At 51.2% G+C, this 18049-nt stretch overlaps 1 protein-coding gene across 1 annotated transcript; it reads right to left on the reverse strand.

Annotated features, from left to right (window-relative positions):
* Window positions 1–1397: 1397 nt before the first annotated feature.
* LOC149348337 (uncharacterized) lies at window positions 1398–16765 on the reverse strand. The gene is made up of 4 exons (XM_089541727.1): window positions 16653–16765; window positions 5650–5778; window positions 4647–5004; window positions 1398–2559 (listed from the first exon to the last, which is right to left on the reverse strand). Exons 1-4 carry the CDS (start codon window positions 16763–16765, stop codon window positions 2365–2367), a joined length of 795 nt encoding a protein of 264 aa, XP_089397853.1. The 3' UTR covers window positions 1398–2364.
* Window positions 16766–18049: the final 1284 nt, after the last annotated feature.

The raw sequence follows: 18049 nt of genomic DNA on the forward strand, positions 1-18049 counted from the left end.
CGGGTTCGACCTCGGCCGCGGCGGTAGAATTTCGATGGAGGCGATATTCTAGAGGCCTCTGTACTGTGCGATGTGAGTCCACGCTAAAGAACCCCGGGTGGTCGAAATCTGCAGCCCTCTACTATGGCGTCTCGTACCCATAGCCTTCGGGACTTCAAACTCCGTAAACCAAACCAAACAAATGCCATTCATGGAATGATTAAGACAGGCAAAGCAGAACGGTGGGTCTAAGAATTAATGTGCGGAACATTAAAGTACTATTCAGCAGTCTCGGAAGGGAGCAGCAGCTTACGATTGGCAGCGACGTGCTGGAAGTGGCAAGGGAAAACGTCTACTTAGAGCAGGTAGTGACCGCAGATCCGTATCACGAGAGCGAAATATTGTAACGGACTGGATTCCTAGAGAAGGCAAGCGTAGCAGGGGCGGCAGGAAATTAGGTGGGCAGATTAGATTAAAGGGGCATTGAGGACAACTCTACCAACAGTTCGGCATTTCGTGGCTTTGTTGTCGCTGGCCCAGCGGCGAAAGGTAACTTTATGGCTGAGATATTTTCATTTCAAGTTGAAAAACTTCAACTTCAAGTCAAAAAGTAAACCGTGCGGGTACGCAAAGCGCATAGCCGCGAAGCACCAAAACAAACTCAGCTGACCGTCGATCTGGGTCGCCGTCAAGTATATGTTTTCGATCGCTTCCAACATTCAGGTTGTCTCTTTCCATCTTCCTCGTGCGTTGAAAGTGCACCAATGGTTTCAAAACAATAACTTCTATATATCAATATCGATTAAACGCGCGACCTTCATGCACGTTTGTCAGCCTGCGAGAACCGTGGCCATGTTTTTGGTTATTTAGTCATCGCGTTTGTACTTGTGAGACTGAATTGTGGCGGGGGTACCTGTATTTTAGTTCTTGCTTTTTTCTAGAGTACAAGAGCTCTCTACATTACAAGAGTTGTCTATGACACCGGTACTCGGAGGGAAAATTTTTAGATGTAAGTAAAGAAAGGAAACTGACATTAACTGGACATGCTGTGAGCACAGCCAGCTTTGGAGGTCTGTGACAATGTAGACAAACGACAAAAAAAAAACACCTTAGGACGGCTAAGTATCTCGTGCATTTGTTGCTGGCTGTTGTGCAATACAAATCGGCGCCCCTCTTATCACGATGAATGGGCCAGTCGTCCCGTCCCAGGCAAATTTTTGCAAGTGGTCGCGTCATCTATCGGCGAATAAAGGACCTGTCCAGAGCAAATAACGCTTTAAAATGCGGCCGATAGCTTACGTCGAAGGCCATATAGGCAGCGCACTGACCTGCGAGGTTCCATAAGCTGCCCACGAGCGAAGGCACCATTCTGAATCCTCGTATTCCAGCTGACACGCTTAATCGCTGTAGCGGTAAATAGGTGTTCGGAGACGAAGTAACGAAGTGAGCACAGTGTTTCACTGTTATTCAACAAAGCAGACACTGTAAATAAACAACAGGAACAAGGTACAGTACAACAGTACCACAGACCACACAGTACAAACAGGCTTGTGGGAGGTAAGAGCAAAGAACAGCGGAAAACAAATTTCTTGCGTCGCAGGACCAACCCCCGTGGTACAACTGTCACTTTGGCCGCCGGAACTGTAGACGGCTCGAAAGGAGGGCAGAACAAAAGAAAATGACAACAATAAAGAATGTCATGACACAGGACAAAAGACGCACTATAAAACTTTTAAACGTGCCAGTCGTGCCAGCCACTTTCTGAATCTCCAGGATTGCTCCGAGGTTGCATTTTCTTGAAACGAGTCGTCTAAAGCCAGAGTTGTAAACTCAGCGAAGCGCATGCGGGCCGAGCTTTCAGTTAAATTGCATTCTTTCCACATTCCAACAGAAACAACTTCATAAGTGCCTAGTTGAGTTTGTGCGAGAATCGCTACCCGGTGCACTAGACAACGGAGGAAGAGTACACGAAAAGGAAAAAAAAACCCAAACAACAAAAAAGAAAGAAAACAAAAACAAAGCGCTGGCGCGTCAAATGGTTGCAACACAAAAATTCAAGAATAACGGTTAGTACACGGAGAGACGGCGAGTAAAAAAGTGTCATCACTGCAGAGGAACCATAGTCTTTCCAAAGGTCTCGGTCGCGTGGCACTGCTCAAAGCACAGGAGAACGTGGATGAAAAAATACCTTGCGAAACGCAAACCCACGGGACCGGCTTGTCACAGCGCTCGCGTGAAACCAGGTCGGTAAAGGATTTCCACGAGGAATGCAAAAACAGAGTATAGTGTGTGCGAACAAGCCAGCATGAAACTGCCATTGCGCCGGCCTGACTGGGAAGAAGACAGCCATGGCTCTAGCTTCGAGGCAGTGTGCAGTCGCGTCCTTCAGTCTAGCATCTGGATCTTGATCTTGCCCATGATCTTATCCGTCAACTCCTTGGTCTCGTTGGCGCTTGCGTAGCAGATGAGCGTCTTGAGCCACTGCGGCTTCCATTTCGAGATGTTCTTCAGTCGACTGACGAATATGGGCCGCTCTGGGGCGACTTCGTCCGCCGCCTGCTGCGCATCCTCAGCACGTACCTGCGAAAAGGGAGAGGAGGAAGGAAAGGTGCGGTGACTGTCTTCGTTTCAAACCATACGGCACGCACGGTCCTCGGCCGCAGAGCTTTATAACCTGGGCGCCACCTAATCGTTCGCAGGCTTTAACACCTACACCATGCTTGCGCCATGGTGTCGGCAACGCCCTAGTGAAAAAAGTGTGTATATGGTTTTTACGTTGATTTGGATGGTATGCACGGTATATCATTAGTATGCATGGTATGGTATGGTGTGGTATCCCCATTGAAAATGTTGGTTTGGTTGGTTTTATGGGGTTTAACGTCTCAAACGACTCAGGCTATGAGAGACGCCGTAGTGAAGGACTCCGGAAATTTCGACCACCTGAGGTTGTTTAACGTGCACTGACATCGCACAGTGCAGAGGCCTCTAGAATATCGCCTCCATCTATATTCGACCGCCGCGGCCGGGATCGTACCCGCGACTTTCGAATCAGCAGCCGATCACCATAACCACTGAGCCACAGCGGCGGCATGTGTATAGAGTTGAATTTGTGAGCAAATAGAATTATGGCACGTATGCTTCGACTTCACAGGATTAACCTCCCACAGCGACCCGGGCTGTGAGGGACGCCATTGTGGAGGGCTCCGGATAATTTAGACCACCTGCGGTTCTAATGCGCACGGATATCGCACAGGACACGAGCCTCCAGCATTTCGCCTCAATCGAAATGTCACCGCCGAGGCCAGGTTTGAACCCGGGTATGGTATGGTATGGCATCGCATGGAATGCTATGGTATGGTACGTGGAGTTTAACGTCCTGAAGCGGCACTTGGGCTACATGAGGGACGCCGCAGTGGATGGCCTCAGATTATCTGAGACCACCTTGGTCCTTTAAGCACAAAGGGCCTTTTTGCGTGCGGCAGCCGCGGGCCGGTTCGGTACCGCGAACTGGCGATCAGCAGCTAAATGCCAGAGGCACTGAGCGTGCGAAGCGGGTCGTTGATTTTGGCGTTTGCCCTCGTCCACACACTACGATCTCGATGGTATTTCGTGGCGCGTACTGTCATCATCATCATCATTAGCCTGACTAAGCCCACTGCAGGGCAAATGCCTCTCCCATGTCTCTTCAATTAACCCTGTCCTTTTCCCAGCTGCGGCCACCGTATCCCCGCAAACTTCTTAATCTCATCCACCCACCTAACTTTCTGCTGCCCCCTGCTACGCTTGCCTTCGCTATCCACTCCGTTACCCTTAAGGACCAGCGGTAATCTTGCCTTCGCAATACATTCGGTTTGCCCACTGATTCGACGCCCCACACCCTTAAGCGTGTACACGGTGCAAGCAAACTCTATGCCGTGCGCTGGAACATTTCTCAGTAGGACGAAATGGTGGGGAGTCATTGAGGTGCGCTGCATGCGCTTTAAGCCGTACCGTATACGTGCTAATTCACCTGGGAACCGGCCGGCATTGAGTATGCCAAGAGGGACTGCGAACGATAAGAAGCGGCCTGTCGCGAATGCGTGCGAAACGTTGGTGCGCCGGAGGAGGACCGAATGTTTGTGGAAGCGTTTCGCGCCGATTAGTGTTGGCCCTGAGAAATGAATAACAACTGAGCAGAAGATGATGAAATACCGAGGTAGCTAGCGGGCCTCCCCTGAGCGGCATCTGCGCTTCGTTCCTGAGCACCATCCGACCATAGGATCCCTTCCTGCGCTTCTGGTCTTCCTCTATGCGTTCCGCATTGTATCGTCCTCGCTAAGCACTATTTAAAACTAAAATGCACGAACTAGCCAGAAATGAAGTTCTACTGATATGTGCCTCCGTTATATCTTCGTGGTATCATTCGCATCAAAGGAAAGTGGTTATAGACCGACAGAGTATTAACCCTTATAAACAAGTTTCGACGAAACCGACCGACTGACCGACCCAACCCGACCGACCGACCGACCGATCGACCGACCGACCGACCGATCGATCGATCGATCGATCGATCGATCGATCAATCAATCAATCAATCAATCAATCAATCAATCAATCAATCAATCAATCAATCAATCAATCAATCAATCAATCAATCAATCAATCAATCAGTAAATCAATCAAAATACCTTTCTCGTGATGTTCTTGTGTCCCACCCGGGCCACGACAGGTAGGTGTCCGGTGACGTACTGAGTCAGGCGCGGGTACTGCTTGATGGCCACCGAGCCCCGCAGAAGCGACTTGAGGTGCTTGGCGTGGATGATGTACGCGTCCCCCTCGCAGTGCGTGGGCCAGAAATCGTCCCGGAACTGGCTCTCCGGCACGAACAGCGAGCTGTTCATGTCCCGGTTCACCTGCACCAGCTGCACCGGCACGCAGTGGAAGTACCGGTCGTTGGTCTCGTTCAGCGCCCCGATGTACTCGTGCGCGGCCAGCAGGTCCACCAGCGTGGTGTCGTTGGTGTGGATGAAGTAGCGCAGGTTCGGCCTGCACTGTTATTGCAGTATGTACAAAAACATAAACTACACGCATTTAGCAATCCCGCTGAAACACACACGCTCGCCCTTCGAAGGCAAGAGCGCAGAAAGCCTCGAACACGCACGAATTATGGAAAACAGCATTTAAGTTACCAAATTCCGGTGATTCTAAATTAACTTCCAGATGATGTGGACCTCAACAAATCGATTAAGAAAAAAACGTTCAATACAATGGTTATCGAGAAATAAATTCGCTACCAGTGACTTCTCTCTTAAAGCCGTATGTAGCGTTTGTTTGTAAAACAGTGCTCTTTTACTGTGTGTTGGATGTCGCCTTTTTCTGTTTTTTTCCTTTTTTTCATATGTACATATGTTCGCCACGATGACTGACCTTTGCATTTGTGTTCATGTTTTCTTTCCCCCTTTTTTGTCACATCTACGACAAGAAATCTGTTGTATATATTTGTGTGCAGTCATATGTACTGGATCCTTCATGGTATAGAACTGTGTAGAGTGTATCTACAAATATGTGTGCTGTTTCTTATTTTTTTTTTGTAATGTTGTCGAAACTGTATGCGGAGGGAGAGCTTCGTCAGGCTAGTAGCCTTTAGCTCTCCCTTCGCTTTTTCCTTGTATTGGAATGAAACCAATAAACAAACAAAGAAACTGCTCGTGCACCCAGCGTATGGCGTCGACGAAGATCTTCACGCTGTTCTGGACGGTGGCCTCGTACGGGGCGATGATCACGTCGCCCTTGAGGACCTCGCGCCGAAGAGCCCGGGACCTGCGCGGTGGGGGTTCCCTGAGGGGGCATCGCGGTGCTTGCGCGACATCGAACCTTGTACGCCCTGTGGGGCACACATTTGTCCCCAAGACTGCTCAGTGCGGCTGGAGGTATAGACTACTACTGCCTGCATCGAAGCGTTGGCCTGGAAGACTAAAGAGTTTGCTCAATGGCTCATATCGGGAGAAGTCTAGCAAAGCGGGCAATAACTTCTAACGTTAAGCACGACCAGGTGATGGCATCGCCCAAACAAGCAGATTGCAAGTGAGGTCTGAGGGAGGAAGCAGCAGAGGCGGGAGTGCGGCATAGATCGAGCTGCCGAGACTACATGGTCGTCCTTGCAATCTGTGCTCACTTGTACTTGTGCGATAAAAATAATCGTACTGCGAAAAATAATTGGATGGAGCTGTCCTCGATGCTCCTTTGATATTCACCGCGTTTTACCGTCTACTTCTTCATAGTCCCGTGGTCTGCGCAGTGTTCCGTATTCATCATTGCTTTCACTTTCTATCTCCACACATGACTCGAAATTTACATTATTATTAAAAGCATCACGTGGGTAATAAAATTTATGAGCACGAACAAACGCAAAACGCTTTATCAGTTAAAACTCGAATGATATTCACTGCAAACTTTTCTGGCTTGTTTTATTTTTTGCGCGAGCGCTACACAAATCGCTGATAATCTCTGGTGCATGCTGACCTGTAGTGATAAATGCAGAAAATTGCGTTTCTAGTTCCGTCATTCAGTCGCTCGTTGTACGAAGGCCTTCATAGGCGGTGTCAATGATCTTAAATTCTCGCTATAGCACGCGTCGACTGCCTACCGGTCCGCTTTCACGCCTGGAGTTTTCAAACGCCACAACTATTTCTTGTCTGTCATTTATTCCTTCAGGCCCCGTAGAAACTAAAGCCTGGCTCATACGAGGTTGTCACCATCCAGAAACAAGCGCGAGCTTATACAGCGCAATTTTAAAACAAGCGCGATTCCAACTCGGCTGCTTGAGGGGAGGGAGGAGTCCTCTGCGGCGGCGGAGTACCGGACTGCTTAAAGGGACACTGAGGAGAAATTGAAGTTGGCTTGTATCGACAGTATACAAGCTCCTGATTACAAAAACGCCACTCATACCGACAACAAAGCTCTTGAACGTAGAAAAGAGCAAGAACCAAAATACAGGTATTGCCGCCACAGGCCAAGCTTGCAAGTACAAGCGTGCTGACGTCATAGGACAAAACAGCGTTGCTAGAACCAATGCTTCTAGTAACACTGGGACACGAGAAACCACGAATCACTGAGGCTCAGCCAATGCATGCGCAAATCTTTTTGACGTCGCCCGATGGCGCCACGTACCCGCCAGCTACGCGCGCGCCTGCAGCATCGGGAGTATTCAGCGCCTACTCACCGGCGGTGGGCGGGCTCCCGGTATTCCGCTAACTGTAACAAGGTACACGGTATGCTAAAGGTATCTATTTGCGAGAACTTCGTTGAAGGCTTCGAGAACGGGATACATCGTAACGCTGGCAAAACGCCGGTGCAAACGTAAACGAAGCGACGGTAGCGACGGCCGCAATAGCCGATAGATGCCTTCATGATCAACGTGCGGCCGGCGGAGCTTTCTTTTCGGCTGCTGCTAGGCCGCACTGCTGGCCGACAGAAATCACGGAGTTTGCGTTACGTCGTATGCACGTCATGTTTCACGTCACTTAGTCCTGTGTCGTCCTAAGAGATTCCCAAGTTTGAATCAGAGCGGCGGGAAAATCTTTTCAACTTCGAATCCGAATTTCTTAGAAATAAATGCATTTTTCGCTGCCGGCCAAATGGTAACAAAGCCATGATATGCCGAACTATGAGAGTTTGCTATAAAAAAAAATATTAATAGAGCTCTCCTCACGGTCCCTTTAAGGTTGTTTTGTAGGCATGTCAAGCGATGGTGTAAAATTTGAAAAGCGTAGTTAGTGCGAGCATGTGGCACGTGCCAGAGTTCAAGCGGTCGTGTATTGTGTTCAGCTGCCGCAATGAAGTGCCGCGTTTCTGCCACAACGTTGTTAGTGCCATTAGCAGAGCTATCCACCTGCATTACTGCTACTGGCACTGACAACGTTGTGGCAGAAACGCGGCACTTCATGAAGTCATAGGCCGTCGGCGTTCATTGCGTTCTATGGCGTTGGCGTTGTCAATGTTTACGGTCCGATGATTTGAAGGAAAGGAAGCGCGCATAACTGGCTCCCTGGGTCAGTGGATGCCTGAATCGCGCTTTGAGGTACGTGGGGTGGTGAGAGGGTGATGTGGGCTGCTTGCGTTAGCGCTGACACCGTTGTGGCAGACACGCGGCATTGCAGGCATAGGCCGGAGCTTTCACTGGATGAGCAAACTCTCACTATCAACCATTAACTGCCACTTGCCAGGGTGGCAGTGTGGGTGCGCTGCCTATCCAGTCTCCGGAACGCACTCAACGTTACAAACGCCAAGCCGTGTATAGTTGCCCGATACGCCATAGCTTTCGCTCTCTAACCTGGTTCAGTAGTAATTAAACCACAGTTAATTTTTTTATAGTCTACTTATTTCCCCAGCAGTAATCCACGCACGGGGTTTATACTTTGTACACTGTTGCCTCGTATGGTGTACGACCTCTGCTACCAATGTAAATAGATAATTACTGCCTAAAAAAACGGTAATTCGCGTTATTTGTAATGATTGATCAGATTCGCATACGCATACCACATCTCGAATTTCGATGGAGGCGAAATTCTCGAGGTCCGTGTACTGTGCGACGTCAGCGCACGTTAAAGAGCCCTAGAAATCATCTTCAGCGACTCTAAATCTGCGATTCATAATTTCGCCAAAGGCCGGGTCTCCCCTGTCACCCTCTCTCTCCTCCACTCCACCAACCTCCAACTCCGCCCGATCCAATTGATCTGGGTCCCTGCGCACTCATGCCATCCAAGGAACGAGGCGGCCCACACTTATGCCCGAGGATTCGTCGACCGGAATGTGGTGTCGCCCGTCCTGCGGACGGCGAGAGATCTTATGGTTGCATTTCATGACACAACCATGCACTACCGCTCAGGTCGACTTGTCCCCCCGCACATAGCTCTCCCACCAAGCCCCAAGAGGTTGCGTGGAGGCTCCAAACGACCGGGGTCTACCCCCCTTCCTGTCAACTGTGTGGCCAACATGCCACTCTATCCCACATACTCTGGGCTTGCCCTCGGGACTCCCCTCCTCGAGGCTTGCAGCTCTCGAATACAGACCAGTGGGAGGCCGCATTGCACAGTTCCGACTCGGACGGTTGTGACAAGAGCCCTAAAGTCGCCGAACGCCACGGGCTCATGGCCACTTGGTGGGGCTATAACCCCAAACCGTTTGCTACATTTGTCGGCGGAAATAAAGTTTATCCTCCCCCTCCTGTCAGTGCCAACTCATGCAGCGCACAGCTGTCACTACTACCGCGTAGCTTAGTACGACTGAGGTGTCCCCTGTCCAGTGGGCCAGTTACATGCCTTTCCTGTGCTTTCGAAGCCCCCGCTTTTCATCGGTTTCGTCGCTTAAAGCGTGACTGAGGTGTCCACTGCCCCAGAGAGGGCCGGTAGCTACCACTCTTCATCGGTTTCGTGGCTTAGAGTGCGGCTAAGGTGTCCACTCTACCAGGGGGCCAGTTATGCTCCTTTCCTTTGCTTTATCTGAAGGTCAAATGAATGAGAAATCCGCAAACATGGTGACCTTGGCTTTACATAGCGTAGTGAAGCTTTCGCTTCAAAATGGACAGGGTCACATATTATGTTTGGCAATACGATAGCATTAGAAGCCGTGGATGCCTTTAGGGGAAGTGACGTTGTTTCCTCCCAGCCAATGGCAATTATCCGCACTGGTGACGTCCCTTGCCGCTGAAATCACTTTCTTGCCAGGGATATCGGTAATCTGCTACTCATAATAGGCTACTCATAAATTTACAGTCAGAGTACCTGGGTTCGAACCCGACCGCGGCGGCCGCGTTTCGGTAGGGGTGGTGGTGGTGAGAACATTTATGTGGAAGGAACAGGAGGTATGTTTGGATCAGCCCGTAAGGGACCGATCCTTACAAGCGCTAGGTGGACGTCCCTAGTTTGGGACCCCAGTGGCGGTGGCCGCCGCCCGGGCGTGCCAGACTATTAAGGCTTGTTGGGCCTGTAAGTCGTGGCAGGCGAGCAGGGTCGCCTCCCAGTCCTCCCGGGTTGGGTTGGGGATGGGCGGAATAGCGGAGTTGGAGGGGCAGGCCCACACCATGTGATAGGTGTCAGAAGACACCGCACTACAGTGCGAGCAGCTGCCGCTAAAGGAGGGGTCAAAAGGTTTTAGTGCTGCTGGGCACAGCAATGTAATAGGTGAGAAGGCGGAGAAGGAGCAGCTCATCCGCCTTTTTCAGGCCTTTTCATGGGCGAGGGTAAGGGCGATGACTATCTTGATTGTAGGTTATAATATCTTTGAAGGTATAGATCGGATTAGGATCGGGTTCCTGATCGGGTGGGGAGGAGAAAACAACCCGGTGAGAGAACGCGCGGGCGGCTGCGTCTGCTGCCACGTTTCCTGGCAACCCCTTATGAGCAGGGGCCCAAATAAGGCAACGGTGTGTAGGGTCCGTATCCCGTATGCAATTTTGGTAGATTCGATAGGCTAGGAAGGGAATGCAGCCTTTTTCGACGTTCGGAAAGGCCCCTCGCGAGTCGGTGATTATGTATTTTGAACCGGAATGTGAGGCCGCGAGAGCAATCGCGACAGAAACTTCGGGACCAGTAGCTGTGTACAGCGCAAGACCCCCGTGGATCTGCGTACTCTTATGCAGGCAGAGAGAACACGGAGCTGGATCAACCTTTCCAGCTCCATGATCTGCGGGCGGCTCTCGCCAAAATGGAACGGGGCACTGCGCCAGGAAGGGATAACGTCACCGTCAAGCTTTTGACGAACCGGCCCGATTTAGCATACCAGTCCCTCCTAGACTACATCAATGCAATTTGGCGTGGGGACACCCCCTCTCCAATCGACTGGAAAACGGCTCTGGTCACTTTTATTCCTAAAGCAGGAAAACCAATTGACACAGATAACCTCCGCCCCATCTCTCTCACCTCCTGTGTGGGCAAACTAATGGAGAGGATGGCGCGGGATCGGTTATCTGCATATCTTGAAAACAAACATGTCTTTGCGAGCACCATGTTCGGATTCCGCCCACACAGATCCGCACAGGATGTCCTCCGCAACTTAATCGGGAAGTCCTAGACCCCGTCGAATGCCCCCACAATGAGCGGGTAGTACTCGCTTTGGATCTCAAAGGTTCATTTGACAATGTAACACACGAGATCATACTCACTAATTTAAGCCAGACCGACTGTGGCCTCAACACATTCCGGTACATAAGCCAATTTTTAATGGATCTTCAATCGTACATCCGAATCCAAGATAGAGAGCATGGTCCTTATCTACTCGGCACGCGGGGAACACCCCAAGGCGCGGTACTTTCCCCGCTGCTCTTCAATCTGGCCATGATGCACCTGGCTGCCCGGCTGAGTAGTGTCGCCGGCGTGCGGCACGCCCTGTACGCTGATGGCATCACTCTGTGGGCCACGCAGGGCAGCACAGGGGACATTGAAACAAGCCTGCAAACAGCGGCGACGATAGCAGACCGCTACGCCCGCCGCAGCGGTCTTCAATATTCCCCTAAAAAACCTGAATTTGTGCACCTCCGCCACTCACAAAAGTGCACAACTAAAATATCTCTTTCTCTTGAGAGCGGTCCCATACGCGAAAGTGATGAGATACGGGTACTCGGACTCTACATCCACAAACACAGACGGCCAGACACTACATTGGCCAAACTCCGTAAGGTGGAGGACCAGGTGGGCCGCACGGTCCGCCGGGTTTCCAACAAATGCGGGGAGTTACAAAGTAAGGATGCCTTGCGGTTGGCAAACGCCTTTGCAACCAGTCGAATTCTCTATTCGACTCCTTACCTACACCTACGGAAACAAGAGGAGGATGCGCTTGAGGTCATCCTTCGCAAAATTATTAAGCGTGTCCTTGACCTCCCCGTCACTACTTCAAACAGCCGGCTTATGGCCCTTGGGGTGGTGAATACTTTCCGGGAGCTCCGGGAGGCGCACCTTACAAACCAGTACACGCGCTTGTCGCTAACGAAGTCGGATCGCCGCCTTCTTGCTCGACTCCATATCCAACACTCCACTCCCATGGAAGACAGGCTTCACATCCCAGAACTGTGGAGACGTTCCCTCCACGTGCGGCCTCTTCCAGCCAGCATGTCACACGAAGAACATAACGGTCGGCGCATGGCGCGAGCGGAAGCGCTAGCCCGACATTATGCCAAGAAAACAGGTGTATACTACGTGGACGCCTCCGGTCCTCACCACGGGGGATGGTACACGGTCGCGGCAGCTCACAACAGCAACACAGTTAACGGCCTCACCTTCCGAGGCAGCAGTGTAACACAAGCAGAAGGGGTCGCAGTTGCTCTCGCGGCCTCGCATTCCGATTCAAAATACATAATCACCGACTCGCGAGGGGCCTGTCGGAACGTCGAACAAGGCTGCACTCCCTTCCTAGCCTATCGAATCTACCAAAATTGCATACGTGATACGGACCCCGCACACCGTTACCTTATATGGGCCCCTGCTCAGCAGGGGTTGGCAGGAAACGAGGCAGCATACGCAGCCGCCCGCGCGCTTTCTCACCGGGCTGTTTTCTCCTCCCCATCCGATCAGGAACAAGATTTTAATCCGGTCTATATATTCAAAGATATTACAACATATTATCAAAATTGTCGTCGCCTTTATCCTAGCCCATGTAAAGGCCTGAACAAGGCGGGTGAGCGGCTCCTTCTCCGCCAACTCACCAATACATTGCTGTGCCCGGCAGCGCTAAAATATTTTGACCCCTCCTTTAGCGGCAGCTGCCCACACTGTAGTGCAGTGTCTTCTGACACCTGTCACATGGTGTGGGCCAGCCCCTCCAACCCCGCTATTCCCCCCATCCCCAACCCAACCAGGGAGGACTGGGAGGCGACCCTGCTCGGCTGCCACGACTTACAGGCCCAACAAGCCTTAGTCTGCCGCGCCCGGGTGGCGGCCACCGCCACTGGGATCCCATGCTAGGGACCTCCACCTAGTGTTCGTAAGGATCGGTCCCTTACGTGCTGATCCAAACATACCTCCTGTTCATTCTTAATAAATGTTTTCACCACCACCACCAACACATACCCAACACCAGCTAAATTACACCAGTGGTACCCTACACTATACTCTCCGCAATACCCACACTGTGGAGAGGTAGCTAACCTCTACCATATGGTGTGGGGATGCCAATTTAATCCCTTAGTTGACCCCATTCCCAACCCCTCGGAGGAGCAGTGTGAGGCTATTCTGCTCAGCGATGATCCTGACCGTCAGCACTGGCTGGTGGGGAGGGCCAGCGCAGCAGCAGCAGCCAATGGACTACCGGACAAGGCGGCCCACCCACATGTTCTGAGAATACTGAACAAATAAAGATGTTTGTAATCAATCAATCACGTTGCACAATGAGTTGGACACTAAACCGTACCGTGTGAAGGAAGGGATAAGGGAAGGGGTTCCGTCCGTCTGTCTGTCAGTCTGTCTGCCTTTGTCGGTCTTTCAGCCTGTCTTTGTCCGTCCGTCCGTCCGTCCGTCCGTCCGTCCGTCTGTCTGTCTGTCTGTCTGTCTGTCTGTCCGTCCGTCCGTCCGTCCGTCCGTCCGTCTGTCTGTCTGTCTGTCTGTCTCTCTGTCTGTCTGTCTGTCTGTGTCACTGTCGTCCAGCGTTCGTGCTGCGTGTATCTTTTTTCTTTGCCCTGTGTCTTGCGCTGAAAAAAATGCATTCTACGTACCGAGACTAGCCCGTCTTTCCACTTCAACAAGTCTGCCAGACGTGTATACATATGTACTGCCCACTGTGCAAGCTGCCCGCAATGGACGGTGGAATTAAATTAACGACTTGTCGCGAGAAGTTGCTCGGTAAGAGCAGCCTGGGTCTCACAAACCCCACCGATGGCAGCACCTTCCACCGCAGGGAAGTGGAGCATTGCTTTACCACTGCAACTGCTCCAAGGATATTACGAGGACTCCCAGGGATCCGTGATGCAAAGTAGAGACTAACTGATTGTGCGTATATGGGCATTAACCCATTAACGCTGTATGAACTACTTGCATTCGTGAACAATGTATACCCGAACACTGGAACCGAGGTTAAAACTGAAGTGCCAGCGCACCTAATTTGCATTTGGCTTAACTGCGCGGATCGACCGCAATTGTTTTTATATATGAATTGGCGTTTACGTAGCTTTCCCTGAATTTCGCGACTTGCGCAAAAAATAGGAGGAGGCTCCTCGAAACTGACAGTGCACATTGCTGGTGGGAGATACGACTGGCCCCTCACTCCTCTAAAAGGCGGGAAGGAAGATGGGAGAGGGGGACGTTAGTTGTCTTTCCCTTTCCCACTTCTTCCCGTCAGGGCCAAAAACTGGTCCCAGCGCTCCTCCCACCCCTCTTCGGTCCATCGCCCGGCTTCCTCAGGGCACGGCCGGTCGTGCACAGGGGTGCGCGCTTGCGACAGGCTCTCCTAAACCTTGGGAAGCAAAACCCGTTTAGAACGACGGCGCGATGCTGCAGTTGCAGAAAAAAGCATTGCTCCTAAAGTGGTGCACCAAATGCTACCGGGATAACAAAAGGAATCCGTACATTTAAAGGGCAACTCTGGCGACTTTTCGATGTTCATCGATCGAAATGAAATTTTAAGTCTGTATTCTTTATGGTAGTCTGATCTCTCATGTAAAATTTCCCACCTGAAAGCGGCGTAGTTTCTCCGCAAAGGAATTTTGAAGACAAGCGCTCCTCGACGCGAGCTGACGCGAGCGGCACCCATCGATCAAGCAACTTCTACAGGCCACCCTCTACTGTGACGTCACTGGCGTGTCGACCCTGTGTATAACAAGGAAAGGCGAGAACATAGGGCTAAGGCCTACGAGAGGAAGATGAAGGAGCGACCGGCAGACCAGGTGGCATACGTAGACGCCGCGTGCGGACAGCACGGGGCGGCTATCCGCTGTGGTCGACGGGGCAGGAGTACCAACGGTAGCGGCTTCGAGCCGCGCGAGAGATGCCAATGCGGCGGAAGAGTTGGCGATAGCGCTCGCTTGCGTCGGTACCAAGGCCACGACGATTTTAAGTGACAGCAAAACTGCAGTAAGAAACTTCGAGAAAGGAAGAATCTCGGAAGAGGCCAAACACGTCCTCGAGGCGAGGCCGATAGAACGTAACATCGAGATAATATGGATCCCAGCGCATGAGTCTATTGCAGGAAATGAGGCTGCACACGAGCTTGCCCGAGCTCTCTATCACCGGGCGGCCGCAGAGCAGCCCTCCCGCATAGACATGAAAGATAGCCTAATTTCATACCACGAGATCACGGAACATTATAAGCTGAGCAGGAGGGTCTATCCGCCGCCTGACCGTTCCCTCGAAAAAGAGGAGGCAATTGCGCGGAGAAGATTGCAAGGGGGGAATCATATGATCCCCTTCTGGGTATACATAACAATCTCCAAAGAGGAGAAAGACCAATATTGTATAACGTGCGGGGAGAGGGGCACTCTGGACCATGTCATATGGGAATGTGCTGGAAGCCCGAGCGCCGAGCAAAAGATAGAAGATAGAGAAGCCTGGGAGACCTTGCTACAGAGCGAGGACCCCGCTAAGCAGCAACAAGCTATCCGCCTGGCGGCTGAGGCCGTGAAGAGACAATGTGTCTTCACCAGACCTTAGTTTGCGAGGCTCCTAAGTAGGGCTCCCTTAGGCCTGCGTGCCGGGGGGTCCAAAAAGGACTCTCATTTCGGTGGAAATAAACGTTTTGATGATGATGATGATGTCAAGCTGGTCGGGCGTGCGCTGGTTTTGGCAGTGCAGGGGAAAACTGAAAATTAGTTTTGAGGAAAGTAAATTACGCAGTCACGGACACTTGAACCGCGACGGAAGAGAGGAGTGATAGAAGGAAGGAGTAAAAGAAGAAAGGAACAAAGAGGTGCCGTAGTGGAAGTCTCCGGAATTATTTCGGCCACCCGCGCAATTTCGCGCCATCTCAACGTGCCTGATGTGATGTGTACGCCAGAGTGATGGGTCACGACAACTTCTGTTGTGCTCTGGGGTGCACAAATTCTTCATCTGTGACAAAGGGCGTGATCTACCATAGGTTTCCTACCGATAAGAACCTTCGCGACAAGTTGGTGAGAGCTGTCCACCGTGTCAACTGGTCTCCGAGGATGCATTCCCGCTTGTGTTCGGAACATTTCGCGTCAGATTGCTAAGACAGCGTGTACCTCAGAGAGAGCTTTGGACTCGCAAAGGCTTCGTTCAACCGGCGCTTGAAGGCAGATTCTGTGCCATCGTTCTTCGAGTAGAGCCGCCCATCGCAGCGGCCAGCTCAACGAAGCGCGGCCGTCAAGATGAAGCGCACCACGGTAAGCGTGCTCAAAGTATGTTGGATTGTATAAGCGTGGCTGGCGTGAATTCACTTCCAAAAGCTCGCCGTCGAGACAAAGCTTCGCAAAGAGAGGACTGTTGGTGATGCATGCCCCTGTAAGAGCGTTGTGCACCGCGGCAACGTTCCGGTAGCAGATTCTTTCATCAGGCTGGGTCGGCCGGCAGTCGCCACACGAACAGCTGTCAGCGGGAGCATCACATTAACTTTTGTTCTGAGGATCGTGTCATAAATTCATGCACGAGAATTGACTCAAGCAGTTACTTCTCCGAGTTCAGACCGTCTCCATGCTGCAGGTGACGCGCGGCCTGTGGTGTGACTCGGTTGGCTGGCACGGCGGTAAATAATACCTGAAAGGCGACTCGTCCAGTCCAAAATCGTCGAATGAGTCCTCTTCTAGAGACTCGCTGGTGTCGGAAAAGCTGTTCACCGCGTTTTCAGTCAAGTCGACAGCGCGGCTCATTGTAGTTGCGATATCTTCGGGGACTTCACTTCGCGGCGAACACGGGAGTGACGTCAAAGTCAATACCGCACGAAGGCACCTCCCTCATTTCGGTTTGGCGTTTTTTGCTGTTTAAACATCATTTGAGGGTTGCTTTTGAAAACCTTGTATCGTACACATTACAGGAGGTTCTTAGGAACACAAAACAGCCATTAACTCAAAGTGACTGTGAGGAGAGCTATATTAATATATTTTTTTACGGCAAAATCCGATAGTTCGGCATTTCATGGTTTTGTTGCCACTTGGCCGGCAGCGAAAGATGCATTTATTTCTAAGAAATTTCGATTCGAAGTTGAAAAAAGTTTTTCCCACCGCTCTGATTCAAACTTGGGAGTCTCTTATGTGCGACACAGGACTAAGTGACGTCAAACATGATGTGCAGATGCTGTAATGCAGACTCCGTGATTTCTGACGGCCAACAGTGCGGCCTGGCAGCAGCCGAAAAGAAAGCTACCGCCGGCCGCACGTTGAAGGCATCTATCGGCTATTGCAGCAGTCGCTAACGTCGCTTCGTTTACGTTTGCACCGGCGTTTTGATAGCGTTACGATGGATCCCGTTCTCGAAGTCGTCAGCTAAGTTCTAGCAAATAGACACTTTTAGCATACCGTGTACCTTGTTACCGTTAGCGGAATACCGGGAGCCGGCCTACCGCCGGTGATCAGGCGATGATTGGTCCCGATGCTGCAGGAGCGCGCGTAGCTGTTGGGATCGTGGCGCCATCTGGCGACGTTATGGAGATTTGCGCATGGATTGGCTGCGCCTCAGTGTTTGGTGATTTCTCGTGTTATAGTGTTGCTAGAACCATTGGTTCTAACAACACTGTTCTGTCCTACGACGTCAGCACGCTTGTAATTGCGAGTTTGGCCTGTGGCGGCGATATCTGTATTTTGGTTCTTGCTCTTTTCTACGTTACAAGACCTATGTTGTCAGTATGAGTGGCGTTTTTGTAATCAGGAGCTGGTATTCTGTCGATACAAGTTAACTTCAATTTCTCCTCAATCTCACTTTAAAATGGCTGAAAAATCGCCGGAGTTGCCCTTTAAAGTCGTTCGCGGTGCACGCCGCATCTTTATATTACGCCGCGTGCTTTAGAAGCAGATTCGACTTCGCAACCAAAGTGTCAAGAGACATGCAGACGAGATAATTCGCATGCACGAACCTTTTATACACTGTATTCGGAATGTTCATGCGGCGAGGTCCTGTTGAAGGCCCTAAAACCCCTTGCGAGATGGCGCATATCCTGT

The sequence above is a fragment of the Amblyomma mixtum genome, chromosome 4, assembly GCF_055824585.1.
Source record: "Amblyomma mixtum isolate Tamu chromosome 4, ASM5582458v1, whole genome shotgun sequence".
Taxonomy (NCBI): Eukaryota; Metazoa; Arthropoda; class Arachnida; order Ixodida; family Ixodidae; genus Amblyomma; species Amblyomma mixtum.